The sequence below is a fragment of the Strix aluco genome, chromosome Z (genome assembly GCF_031877795.1).
Source record: "Strix aluco isolate bStrAlu1 chromosome Z, bStrAlu1.hap1, whole genome shotgun sequence".
Taxonomy (NCBI): domain Eukaryota; kingdom Metazoa; phylum Chordata; class Aves; order Strigiformes; family Strigidae; genus Strix; species Strix aluco.
The window spans coordinates 52,075,691-52,090,667 of NC_133971.1; the positions used below are offsets into that span (position 1 = coordinate 52,075,691).

The following is a 14,977-nucleotide window of genomic DNA, read 5'->3' on the forward strand; positions in this document are numbered from 1 at the left end:
GACGGTGTTACTATTCTTTTAAACCTGATCTGTAATTTTAAAACTCACCATTTCCATCATTGTGTATGAAATGATATTGTTATTGATGCTCATACAATGACTAACGAAATTTTGGTTCCCAATACAACCCAGCCAAGATCAGGCCTTGTTGTATTGTGTGCTGAATACAGTATTACGTATTGTATGTTGAATCCCTCTCACAGTATCTTCAGTCTTGAATAAAGTGTAATGATGAGTTTGACAAAATCTAGATCTAAACCTCCAGTATGACTCAGAACAGAATTTTCCAGTCATAAGGTGACAGCAAGTTTCAATCCCATGAAGAAAGCAGTATTCAAGGTACCTAGAGGCAAAAAGCTGAACTATTCATTACCTGAGCTCTGACCCACTGGGTCACCTGAGGGGAGAATAATACTACTCTTCCAAGAACACTCCTGAGTTTGAGGCAAACTTTTTTGGGTGGTGAGGATGGTGTACCTATTAAATAGTTCTTTATATAGATATAAATAGATAAATTTTGTAGATTTATTAATATATTTAATATAAGCAACAGCATATATTTCTTTTATATGCATATTATAAAAATATAAAAATAATATGTATACACACAGATCATGAAAGTATATTTTTGTATAGATATAGTATTATTGTAAATAAATGAATATTCATCTGACAGACTGTGGATTAGTGGTTATAAAGACAGTATAACCACTGCAAGTATGCCCCCTCTTTGCATTACCTTTTAACACTGAATGTAGGACCTGTGGATGAAAATATACATAAGCTACCAACCCCATCAGCAAAGAACCAGAGCATGTAAACAGTAGCAGACTATAACCTCTACATGAGGTACAGCAGCTAGAGAATGGCACACAGGTCCCCTGGGTTAAACAGCACCACCTATTTTGAAGCATGATTTTTGAAGAGGCGTAAGCTGGGTTTAGAGCTGTCATTTCTGAATTCTGGCATCATACTGCAAAAGTCACTTTAACAGAGTATGCTTGTTTGCTCTTGCAGCAAAATGGTGGAAGACTGCATGTGCCTATTACCACAAGAAAGATCTGCTCCCTCCATCTTGTTTGCCACTATTTTCTAAGTGCTTCTGAAGTCAACAATAGCTACCACTTGTCAATTGATTTTATTGTATTTACTAGTAGAAAAATCAGAAATCTCTAGCTATTTTATGACATTTGCACACACAGTAGGACTGGATAATTTTTGCTAAGACAACCAATTACAAACAATATTACCTAATGTTTTGTCAACATGACAAAGCAGCCCCTTGTGTATTTATTAGGATAGAAGACTTTTCTATGCACAAACCACTGTTTTTTTCCCCAATATTCAACTACCCTACTATTTCTGTGTGTTGAAAACTACAGATACACTATTATTTTCTAGGTACCAGAAAATGTTTTTTGTGCCATTACTTCATATTAAACACAATACACATACATGTATAAGCAAGAAGGTAAGAACAAAGAACAATGCAACAAACAAAAATAAGAAACCATAATATTTAAACAACTTTGCTACAGTTGAGTCAAAGAAAAAAGGAAATCTAGTGAGTCAAATCCTTGTGAGAACTCCTGTCCACCACAGTTTAAAGCTTGCTGAGCATAATCTCTGTATGGAGTAAATCCGCTACGTTTTATCTACAGCAACACTGCCCAATGGAAATACTTCACATATTTCAGATGACAGATATTATGAAAGAAAGGCATATACCACTATAACAAACTGAAACCCCCATATTAAACACTTGCCAAGAATTTGCTTCTTTTCTTCTAAATAATTTCAGATTTGTACCCAACAGCCAAAAAATCGCTTTGGAGTGGTCCAACTGTACAGTGGATTTCGAACCCTATTGTGAAAATTTTGCAAAATATCTAACAGAATCCTCACAAAATTTGAAGGTACCATCACTTGCTGGTAAACTACTTCAACTTTGTCTAGTAGCATTTACAAGACTTAGTAATTTGCCAAACCTTAAAAAGGTGCTAATATGTGAGTCAAAATCTGCTCTGCTCATTGGTTTCCAAAAGCTGTTTTTCTGGTGCAGTATTATATTTGGTCTTACTCTACAAGATACATTGCACTGGGATTCCACAGTGATTGGCATCACCACAGGGGCCAACCGTATCAGTAGACAAGCTATGGTATTTATTTTGTTGTTACTAAATCTTTATGAATGTAAGGAGCACATTCAATTTGGGTATCACTATATCTGGCACAGTGTAAGAATATAATAAATGCCTCATGTTTGTATTTTTCAGTTATATGGACTCTGCAGTTTGACTGCTACTACCCTCCTCCCTGTCACCAGGCAATTTCAGAATTACATCCAGCTGTTTTCCATAGGAGATGGACATCCTTTGGAAATTATTACAACACACTATAAAGTGTTATGTAGTAAACACTATAAACTGTATATAAAATTTACAGACACTGTAAGTGTCTCTAAATTGTAAAGACTGCCTCCTTTACCACCAGCACTCTGGTAATTCTATATAACCAGCCATCCAGACACTTTATGGATAAGACACACAACAAATTTTCGATATATTAGAATTTCCACATATTCAGCAGCCAAATAATGTAGTTAAAGGAGTGAAGAACTAAGATAAAACTTCTTTAATTTTGTAGTTGCTTCTCAATGCTGTTTCAGTCCTTCATCTTAAGTGAGCCAAAAACATGGCAGATTTTTTTACCAGAGTAAGAGGTAAACACTCTGGAGATAGGATCTGACTAAATGGGGCAAAAGGAGGTTGCCACCCAGGTAAGGAGAGCTTTAAACTAGAAATGATGAGGGAAAGAGTGATTCCTCAACAAACAAGTAAGGAAGTTGGGGACAGGGCAGGCAAGGCAAGGGCTCTGGCTGGTAGAAACACAAGGGTAATCCACACAACTGAGATGAAGTGGAATCCCCTTGAGCACAGGCATGTAAGGAAGGAGGTGCAACAGAACAGGCTTGTGGGGAAAGCTCTCAAGCCTGTGCTGGGGCATAGGCACGCTTGGGCGCCTCTCTGGCATGCCTCTACACTAAGGCACACTGCGTGGGGAACAAACAGGAGAAGTTAAAGTGTGTACAGTCATGGGGCTACAACCTCACTGGGATCATGGAGATAGAGTGGGATAGCTCATATGACTGGAAGGCTGCAATTGTGGAATACAGACATTTTACAAAGGCTCAAGGAAGACCTTACTGCTCTCTACAACAACCTGAAAGAAGGTTGTAGCAAGGTGGGTGTTGGTCTCTTTTCCCAAGTAGTAAGATGAGAGGAAACTGCCTCAAGTTGTACCAGTGGAGGTTTAGATTGGATATTAGGAAAAAATTCTGCCCCAAAAGGATTGTTAAGCATTGCAACAGGCTGCCCAGGGAAGTGGTTGAGTCACCATCCCTGGCAGTATTTAAAAAGTGTATAAAACGTATAGATGTGGCACTTAGGGACATGATTTAGTGGGACTTAGGAGTGTTAGGTTTATGGTTGGACTCAATGATCTTAAAGATCTTTTCCAACCTAAATGATTTTATGATTCTAAGGTGAGAAGGTGGAGTTGTCCTTTATGCGAGAGAGCAGTTAGAGTGCATGGAACTCTGCCTGGAGATGCATCAGGAGCTTATGGGTGAAGATTAGCTGGCAGACCAATGCAGGTGCTGTTGTAGTGGACATCTGCTAAAGACTTCCTGATCAGGGAAAAGAAACAGATAAGACCTTTTCCAAACAACTGGAGGAAGCCTCATGTGTACAGGCCCTGGTTCTCATAGGGAACTTCAACCATGACCCTGGTAACTGCCGGGGGGGCAATAATAGGATGAAACATGCTAGGAGATTTCTTGAGTGCCTGATGACAACTTCATGACATGGGTTATTGAACAGTCAACAAGGAGAGGTACTGTGCTGGACCTGATACTTACAAAAAAGGTTGAAGACATGAAAGTTAGAAGCAGTCTTGGCTGCAGTGACCATGAGATGGTAGGGTTCAGGATCCTAAAAGGAGGGAGAAGGCCAAAAGCAGGACCACAGACCTGCACTGCAGAAGAGCAGGTTTCAGCCTCTTCAGGTATTATCTGCTTGGAAAAATCCCATGGGATACAGCCCTGCAGAGAAGAGGGACCTCAGGCAGATGGCCAATATTCAAGGATCACCTTCTCCAAGCTCAAGAAAGGTGCATCCCAACAAGCAGGAAACAAAGCAAGGGCAGCGGGAGGCTTGTATGGATGAACAAGAAGCTCCTAACTGAACTTGGGCATTAAAAGGAAGAGTACAAGAGGCAGACCCGGGATCAGGTGACCCAGGAGTAAAGTGTTGCTGTCCAATCATGCAGGGATGTGAAGGGCAAATAAAAAGGCACTCCACAAGTACATAAACAGCAGAAGAAAGACTAGGGAAAATGTGAGCCTTCTGCTGAATGGGGAAGGGGACCTGGTGACACAGGACACAGAAAAGGCCAAGGTACACTCAATGCCTTTTTTGCCTCAGTCTTTACCAGTAAAACCACCCTTCAGGAATCCAGGTCCCTGAGACCAGAACGAAAGTCTGGAGCAAGGAAGACTTACCCTTGGTGGGGAGGATCAGGTTAGGGAGATCTTAAACAAACTGAACATATGTAAGTCCTAATGGCCCCACAGATTGCACCTGTGAGTGCTGAGGGAGAGGGACGATGTCACTGTGAAGCCACTCTTGAATGGTCATGGCATCAGGGAGAGATGGTCCTTAAGACCAGAGGAGAACAAATGTCACTGTCTTCAATAATAGCAAGAAAGAAGATCAAAGGAACTACAGGCTAGTCAGCTTCACAAATTATGATGTTGTGGCTATCACAGAAACATGGTGGGATGCCTCCCATGACTGGAGCGTGCCAGTTGATGGCTACAAGCTCTTTGGAAGGGATAGACAAGGTAGGAGAGGCGGTGGGGTGGCGCTGTATGTTAGGGACTGTTATGATTGCCTTGAATACAAGTGCAGTGAAGACAGGGTGGAGTGTCTTTGTGTTAGAATCAGGGGGAAGGCCAACAGGGCAGATGTTGAAGTAGGAGTCTACGATAGCCCACCCAACCAGGACAGAGAGGTGGATGAAATATTCTATAGCCACTTGGGTGAAATCTCACGATCGCTTGCCCTTGTTCTTGTGGGGGACTTCAACTTCCCAGACATCTGCTGGAAATACAACACAGCAGAGCGGGACCAGTCCCAGAGATTCCTGGAATGTGTGGGGGACAACTTCCTAACACAGCCGGTGAGAGAACCAACCAGAGAAGGTGCCCTGCTGGATCTCCTCTTTGTGAACAGAGAAGGACTGGTGGATGATGTGGTGGCTGGAGGCCGACTAGGGCACAGCGATCATGAAATAATAGAGTTCTCTATTCTTAGAGAGGCCAGGAGAGGAGGAAGCAGAACCACCATCCTGGACTTCCAAAGGGCTGACTTTGTCTTGTTTAGGCAACTGCTTGAAAGGATCCCTTGGGAGATGGTCCTGAAGGGTATAGGGGTCCAGGAAGGCTGGGTGCTCTTTAAGAAGGAAGTGTTTATGGCTCAGGAGCAGGCAGTCCCCAGGTGCTGTAAGAGAAGCCGGTGACAAAGAAGACCACCCTGGCTGAACAGGGAGCTTTGGCTGCAACTCAGGGAGAAAAGGAGAGTTTACAGCCTTTGGAAGAAGGGGCTAGCCACTCACAGTGATTACAAAGACACTGTGAGGCTATGCAGGGTGGAAATCAGGTCGAAAGCCCAGCTGGAAATTAATCTGGCTTCAGCAATCAAGGATAACAAGAAATGTTTCTATGTCAATAGCAAAAGAAAGACCAGGGAGAGTCTCCATCCCCTGCTAGATGCTGAAGGAAACTTGGTAGCAAGTGATGAGGGGAAGGCTGAGGTCCTTAATGCCTTCTTTGCCTCAGTCTTTAATAACAAGACTAGTTGTATTAAGGGAATCCAGCCCCCTCAGCCAGATGATAGAGACTGGGAGAACGACCCCCCTGCAATCCAGGAGAGAGTCAGTGACCCGCTACATCACATAGACACACACAAGTCTATGGGACCGGATGGGATACACCCAAGGGTGCTGAAGGAGCTGGCTGAGGTGCTCGCCAAGCCACTTTCCATCATTTACCAGCAGTCCTCGCTGACCGGGGAGGTCCCGACAGATTGGAAATTGGCCAATGTGATGCCCATCTATAAGAAGGGTCGGAAGGATGATCTGGGAAATTACAGGCCTGTCAGCTTGACTTCGGTACCTGGGAAGCTGATGGAACAGCTCATCCAGAGTACCATCTTACAACACATGCAGGACAACCAGGGGATCAGGCCCAGTCAGCATGGGTTTATGAAAGGCAGGTCCTGCTTGACAAATCTGATCTCCTTCTACGACAGGGCGAGGGAAAGGCTGTGGATGTAGTTTACCTTGACTTTAGGAAGGCCTTTGACACCGTTTCCCACAACATTCTCCTGGTGAAACTGGCTGCTCGAGGCTTAGATGATCGCATGCTTTGCTGGGTAAAAAACTGGCTGGATGGCCGGGCCCAAAGAGTTGTGGTGAACAGAGTTAAATCCAGTTGGAGGCCAGTCACAAGTGGTGTCCCCCAGGGCTTGGTTTTGGGGCCACTCCTGTTTAACATCTTTATTGATGATCTAGACGAGGGGATCGAGTGCACCCTCAGTCAGTTTGCAGATGACACCAAGTTGGGTGGGAGTGTTGATCTGCTCGAGGGTAGGGAGGCTCCGCAGAGAGACCTGGACAGGCTGGAGCGATGGGCTAAGGCCAACTGTAGGAATTTCAATAAGGCCAAATGCCGGGTGCTGCACTTGGGCCACAACAACCCCCAGCAGCGCTACAGGCTTGGGGAGGAGTGGCTGGAGAGCTGCCAGTCAGAGAGGGACCTGGGGGTGTTGATTGACAGCCGGCTGAACATGAGCCAGCAGTGTGCCCAGGTGGCCAAGAAGGCCAATGGCATCCTGGCTTGTATCAGCAATAGCGTGGCCAGCAGGGACAGGGAAGGGATCTTGCCCCTGTACTCAGCACTGGTGAGGCCGCACTTCGATGACTGTGTTCAGTTCTGGGCCCCTCACCACAAAAAGGACATTGAATTACTCGAGCGTGTCCAGAGAAGGGCAACGAAGCTGGTGAAGGGTCTGGAGCACAGGTCGTACGAGGAGCGGCTGAGGGAACTGGGGTTGTTTAGTCTGGAGAAGAGGAGGCTGAGGGGAGACCTCATCGCCCTCTACAGCTGTCTGAAAGGAGGTTGCAGAGAGCTGGGGATGAGTCTCTTTAACCAAGTAACAAGAGATAGGACAAGAGGGAATGGCCTCAAGTTGCACCAGGGAAGGTTTAGACTAGATGTCAGGAAGTGTTTCTTTACAGAACGGGTTATTAGGCAGTGGAATGGATTGCCCAGGGAGGTGGTGGAGTCCCCATCCCTGGAGGTGTTTAAGAGTAGAGTCGACATAGCGCTGAGAGATATGGTGTAGATGGGAACTGTCAGTGCTAGGTTAATGGTTGGACTAGATGATCTTCAAGGTCCTTTCCAACCTAGTTAATTCTGTGATTCTGTGATTCACCTCAGTTCCCGGTGACTGAAGGTGATAGAGGAAATCCTGGAAAGCTTTCCCAAAGAATGAAAGACAAGAAGGTGACTGGGAACAGTCAGCAGGGTTTTACAAAGGGCAAGTCAGGATTGACCCTTCTGCAAAGGTGACTAGCTTGGTGGGTGAGGGAAGAGCAGCTCAGGCTTTTTACATCAATTTTAGGAAGCCTTCAGACACTGTCTCCCATAATGTCATCATAGACAAGCTGACAATGTGTGGGTTAGATAAGTGGACAGTGATGTGGATTGAAAACTGGTGGAACACCAGCTGGGCATTAGAGGGTTGTTATCAGTAGCACAAAGTACAGTTGGAGGCAAGTCACTAGAGATGTCCCCCAGGGGTCAATACCGGGACCAGTACTATTCCATAAATGACCTGAATGCTGGGACACAGTGCACCCTCACCAAGTTTGCAGATCACAGAAAACTTGGAGAAGATGATACACCAGATGGTTCAGCCACCTTTCAGATGGACCTTGGACAGGCTGGAGAAATGGGCTGACAGGAACCTCATGCAGTTCAACAAGGGGAAGTGCAAAGTCCTGCACCTGCGAAGGGACAACCCCAGGCACCAGTACATGGCAGAGGGCCGCCCAGCTGTGAAGCAGCTTGACAGAACAGGACCTGCAAGTCCTGGTGGACAAGTTGAACATGCTAGCAATGGACCCTTGTGGCAAAAAGACCAACAGTATCCTGGGCTGCACTAAGAATTGTGTTGCCAGCAGGTTGAGCGAGGCAATCCTTCCTCTCTACTCAGCCGGTGAGGCTGCATCAGGAGTACTGTGTACCATTCTGGCCTCCCCAGTACAATAAAGACATGGACTTACTGGAGCAAGTCCTGTGTAGGGCCACAATGGTGCTTAAGGAACTAGAGCACTTCTCATATGCAGAGAGGCTGAGAGAGCTGGGACTATTCAGCCTGGAGAAGAGAAGGCTCAGGGGGATCTCATCAATATGTATAAACACCTGGCTTGGTTAATATGTCAAAAGACTGGGTAACTGATTATACACACTACTGTCTGCTTCACTTATAAAACCAGATTTTCCCCCAAATCCTGGAATTATGAAACCATTATTTTTTAAAATGTAAAAATATACATCCCTTAGTAATCCAAATGCTGCTCTGAGCTTTCACAGTAGTTATTTTGGGTGAAGACAAACCATAAAATATTCAGCTCCAACACACAATTTATATTTAATTTACCAGTACAAGAACTGGAGTTGACCTTGTAAGTGAATTTCCACTATGAGAGCAGTTTTTGCTAATGGCAACTACCACTATAGATTTTCTAATTTACAGGAAACATTATCTTGTATTTCTGAATATAGGACCCAATACTTGAACACTAAAAATATGCCAGGCTTCTGTAATAAAGTCTGACAGAAGCTGTATTCACCCTTTTTTTAATCTTATCTCTCTCAAAAGATAAGCAAAACATGAAGGTGCTTATCAGAGATGCATATTTAAAAAGGTATGTACAACTGATTGTTATAATTATTTGCTAAAATCAAGACTCGGCCTTTATAATACATTGTACGTTGGCATTTTTACTGAAATTGCAAGTTAAACTCTTAACTGATATATCATTAGAGATTACAGTGCAATAGTAGCTAGTATGAAGACTAATCCAAGTATTCCACTGGTAAGAGAGCAAGTAACAGCCAGCATATATTGACCAGTTGATTAACTGTGACATTACTGCTGATGGAAGTAAACCTGCCTAACACTTTATTCAAATAATTTGTGGGTTTTTTTAGAAAAAGATACATACCATCATCAAAAGAAGGCAAGTAATTGCTCACTAACCTCTGCTTCAGCTGCTTGTGATTGCAGGAGCTGTCGTATACGAAGAATATCCTTCTCTATTTGTTGAATTCTCACCACCCTCACCTGAAATGAATGCATTTTCATGTCTGATTTTGTTTGAAAACTCCTTTTACTTACTGTATAGAATGACAATATGAAGAGTTCTTTGCAAATACAACTGACTACAAAATAAAACTACTTCATTCATGTGGTAATTCAAGTGTTCTTCACAGTAAAACAAAGCCATGATTGCAAACATTGAAAACATAGTGAGTAGTTGGGTTTTTAATAAAAATGATACTCATTTGGATATAGTAAGTCATTACATAGTACACATTCAGGTATAAAAAAATGTTCTTGTTAACTTGCACAGTTTTCCTGTTTCTAAAACTGACATTTTGTGCAGATCTTTAGTAAACTACTTGACTTTCATCTCCAATGTTAGAATTCTGCTTGCCTTACAGAGATTTGGGAGAGATTTATATTCGCAGAGTGTCTTGAAGGTATGAAATCCTGAGTGACTTCTATTATATTCAGTTACTATAATGATTTGGGAGTTTTGCTTATGCACAGCCTCTGAATATTTTCTTCTCCTACAAATCTCAAAGAATTTAACGGGCTAAGTACAAAGAAAACTACATACTGCTTCCTTGATTTGTCTGGGATTTTACAGACATCTCTGAATGTCTGTATGTCTTTAATAGTAATATTGCTACTCATTCCTCACTGCAACCGTCTGTGGTTAGTAAAAGGAATGTTAAAAAAACCCAAATGTTGCAGGATACATATACTCCATACAAGCTGTACTGTGACACATAGGATGCATTATGATTCTGTGAAACAGTAAGTGTATGAAGTTATATATCCCTCTATAAGCTTGACAATTTAATAAACTGACATTATTTGACTTTAAAATTTGACAGGAAACAATTAGCCCAATAGTATTAGGATATGGACAGAACACCGAACTGATTAAATAGCATTAGAATAGAATAGAATGAATTCCTGAAACATGCATCATAAGCAGCTATGGGAAAAGCATCATAAACGTCAACATTTAGTAGAGATGCAAAGCTACGAACATTAAACCATAAATTTGATTTGAATTTGTAAAGCATAGTTTCAGAAAAAATGCCAATAAAAATTTGAAAGCTGCACACACAGAAGCTTCTGCACAATATGAAGCAAACATGTAATTCATCCTTCCTTTGTTCCTGATCGAGAAATTCTTAAGTATTAGAAAGATAATGAAAATACATTCCTGGAAATAACTTTGCATTGGTGACGTGATACATGACTGACAGAATATGTGTCTCATTATCTTTAAGAATGAATTGAATTTTCCTTAAATTTAGTTTCTTTCTGTGTAACCAGCAATTTATTTCATACAGAGCATCAAGACAATCTGAATATCTGTACGTACACACCTAAAACATGGGGAAATAATATTGTGCAGGTGAAAAAAACCCTAAATATCGCACGATTTGCTCAGTATCACTGACTGAGTCCTCAAAAAGGACAGGAATTCAATCTACCCTTCCCAATTTTAGTCCAGAGATTTAAACATCAGATCATTCTTCTTTCTGCGAATTCATTATTTGTCTTTCAAGGAAACTGAGGAATTCTATTAATCAGGAGCATATTTTGTAGCAAACACTGTATAAGCAGAAAAAATAATGCATTTCTTGCCACAAAAGGGTAGAGCCTCACGGCAAACACACAAAAACAGAAGTACACAATTGAACGAGGAATGGTTTTAGTTTTAGAACCTATATGAGAAACATCACCTTTTAGTCCTATTTTTCGTAGTATATTACCACTCATTATTATATTTACTCATCACCTTTACTAATATAAAATTGTTGGATAAAGTAACTTATCATTTACAGTTACAAATTATTTGGATTTCACTGCTCCAGTAAGTCTTCTTGGACAACAGCAGATTATCAGCTCTCTCACAAAATAATCTTTGGGACTCTTCATACAGAGATGTCTGCAATGCCAGCCTTTACATAGCTGAACTGTTCCCTTCAGTTTACATTTTCCATTGTATTGTGTACCACAATCAGTTAGGATGGAAGGCAAATACAGAGCAGAAAGAAGTTGAAAAGATAGCAAGTTCACCATACTTGCGAAATATGAATATTTCAGTTTGCACATTTAAACATCGCAGTGAAATAATTCAGAATCTGCTTTTATGTGTTTGTACACCAATGAACTTCTACACACTTTTGGCACCTGTCCTTGGTAAAATGAAACCAAGGGGAATTACCAGTCAAATTCACAAGAACCACATGCAGAAGTAGTTACTTCCTATTTCCTAATCTTTATCTAACTACAATAGACACTGTAATTTCTGTAATTATGTGTTATACATATATAGAGAGTAAAATAGTTGTGATAAGCCCATGGGCAAACATTAATTTAGAAAACCATAAAATATCTTCCACATCTTCTTGGTAGCATTTTTTCCCCAAAAAAGATTAAAAAGAACAAGCAGGGAAGAAGCTACTTCAGGGACAACTTAATTACTTTCATAATGATATGACGACAGTCAAATTGTTTCTCTGAAAAAATTAATTTATTCTCTGCCTGAGTACATTTAGAATTTCGCCAGCAGTCTAGCCTACCTATTTAGCCTAATTCACCTTATTCTAGCTTAAGCTTACTAGCAGCAAGAGAGCTTTCCCAGAAGTTCTAGTGTCAATGCTGTAACACTGTCTTCTGCAACAAGGCTAACATCTGCAGACAACCCTGAGTCTGCTTGGCCTTCACTCAGGACTGGCTGACACAAGTTGCACAGCTGAATTCATGCAGGGCATCATCACTGCTAATAAATCTTGGTAACACAGCCATACAGTTTCCAGATCAGAGCCAGTTATTATCCAGGCAGATTGAACCTAGGTCTATCTGAGTATGTGTATATAGTCAAATCCCTACACAGTCCTCAAGTACATACCTGACAACTGCACGATATCTGTTTTGCTAAATACTTAAAACCATGTGAATTTTCTGAAAAGTACTACTAAATTACTCACTTTAAAATTTAAAGTAGCTTTCTAATCACAAACAAAATTAATTGGAAATGTTTCTTATGTAACAAAATTTTGTATTGAGTAAACCTAGTGAGAAAAATAGAGCCTAAAGAGACTATTTTTATTGAAAGGAGTTATTTTTGTAACATTTACCATAAAAAAACAGGTTATCTTACCAGGCTGGTTGTTTAACACCTCTGGAAATAAATGGTAATAAATAATTCCAATTGTCACTCTACTACTGTGGGGAACAGTTTTTATAACCAGCAAGCAACTGACTATTCCATTTACAGGTTCCACACAATTACATTCTGAGTTATACTTCCAAATGTATGTAACTTGGTTTGCATACAGAATTGTACATGTTCTCATCATGAGTGCAAAACAACTCTTGGTGAGAGCAAACAACTTCCAGATATGTATGTGAATTACATTTTACTTGAATACCTTGTTTTCAAAGATTATTCCTTGATAAATGGTTTCTGGTTAAGGAAACTTAACAATAATAGCTGTGTTTTATTCTAAACTTAAAAGCATGAGAAAAACCCAGCACGACAGATGCAAAATAAAGCAGTTGCAAATATGTGTTTGTTTGAGGCTAAAATGGTAATAAATTATAAGCAAATAATCACAAAAAAAATACTTTCTTTTGAAGAAATTGTCTACTTCTGCCTATTCACAAGTTGCCTTTTAAACAGGCAGAAGAGGGTACTTTTTACTGAGTAGTTATTTCCTATGTTCTGACTCCTATTTTTGTATTTGAAAGGCTACCTAAATGCTCTAAGGTATCACTGTGTTTACACACAGTTTAAAAATACAACCACCAATAATTTAATAAAAACTCAAGAAAACTTTTTCCATTCCTTCTAATAATGAAAAACAAACTATACCTGTGCTCGCTTCTCCATGTCCTGACAAGTACCTAGTTGTTCTTCCATTGCAGCTCTGATTTGCCTTGCCTCATATTCCAACTGTCTTCTGGTCATATCTGTTTGCAAGGAGAACTGAAATTGAAGTACAGAGAAAGCATTTTAGTAAACAACGTTTATGTAAACTAGGTATTTCTCTGAACAAAAGCAGAACAATTGCTTTTTCACACCAAACTTCATAAACAAACAACAATAATAGATCCTTAAAATATGACTGCATTATTAAAAACAAGAACAATGTTGTCCAACCAACATACTACCTGCAAGTTTTGTCAAATGACTCAATAGAATAGATAAACATTGAGATGGTATCATTCACTGAAAGCCTGGAACATCTGGCTACAAATGTGTGTCAGCATACCAACAAAATTGTTATTCGAGCCATCTGAATCAGTATTTTCAAAAATATTCATAGGTATCAAACTACCGCACGTAGTGATGGCATTCATACTACTGCTATCTAATCCAGCTTTAACTATCCTGTAAAAAAACCACAAGTGTTCAATTCAGGAACTACAACACAGCTTAAGGGAAGACATTCCAACTGATAGATTTTTCAAGGCAGGAGCAAAACACTTCACTGGCTTTGGACAATTACTCAGTTTGCAAGAGTCTTCAAGAGCAGTCCTCCCAGAAGACTTCACCAAGGTCAATTCAGAGAGTCAGAAAGAGACAGTCATCTACAAACATGTAAAATGCTACTAAAAAGAATGGAATCTGTGATTCCATTGTGGATGTAGTAAGTAGAAATGGGTATAAATTACCATAAGAGAGATTTAATGCAGATGTCAAGGCTTCCTAATCCTAAGAATTAAGTTAATTAATTACCTATGAAACTGGGGAGATAATACAGTGACACAGATACAGCTACCAGTGCCTTAGGGAATGGGTTGCACTTCCTCAAGATCCCTTTCAGACCTTCTCCCTTTGCTTCGGGTGCTCTGATAAGCTCAGTCATGACTCAGTGTTAGATTTGCTGAAGTCCAGCTGTTTCACCCCAGTCACGGAAGTGTTTCCATTTGTTTCCATTTCCAGGAGGCTGACTGATTCCTGATCACATATGACTCTAAAGATGAGCAACCAGGTCTTCCCAACACTTTATGTGTTAAAGAATGCACTGCAAATATATCCAAGTTGCTGAGGTCTGACAATAGGAAAACCTGTACTATCTGGGATATCAGAGATCTTCATTATCCCAGACAATGGTGACTTACTATAAATAGTTTCGAGATGCCAAGGTAAAACTTGGAGCAACAATACCTGCATAGGGTATAGCACCACTTGCTGTTGTTATGAATTAAGAGCTGCTGTGTAAATTGTCTCTTAGGCTAATATTGCTCTCAAAAGTAAAAGAATCCGCTAAATATCAGAATGGATAGAGAAAAGGCCTCCGGGGAATAGACTTAAGGAAGCAGCCTACTGACATGTAATCCATTTGTCACAATAACTTTCCAGTGATCCTCTCTATCACTGACATTTATACTGATAGGTATGAATTTTAACGTGTAGAATTATATATGGAAAAATGCATTATTTAGGCTAAGTTAGCTTTACATAGAGAATAAAAAAATGTTTTAAATTGATAGTTGAGAATGTCACCAAATCATAAAAACACACAGTAGCA

General features: G+C 40.6%; 1 protein-coding gene across 8 annotated transcripts in view; it reads right to left on the reverse strand.

Annotated features, from left to right (window-relative positions):
- APC (APC regulator of WNT signaling pathway) overlaps positions 1-14,977 on the reverse strand; it is a 105,106-nt gene that overhangs the window by 28,369 nt on the left and 61,760 nt on the right. For all 8 annotated transcript variants that reach the window (XM_074813401.1, XM_074813396.1, XM_074813402.1 and 5 more), the window contains 2 exons: positions 13,315-13,428; positions 9,390-9,473 (listed from right to left, as the gene is read on the reverse strand). In XM_074813401.1, coding sequence (XP_074669502.1) covers positions 9,390-9,473; positions 13,315-13,428 — 198 coding nt within the window. The remainder of the gene's footprint in view (positions 1-9,389; positions 9,474-13,314; positions 13,429-14,977) is intronic.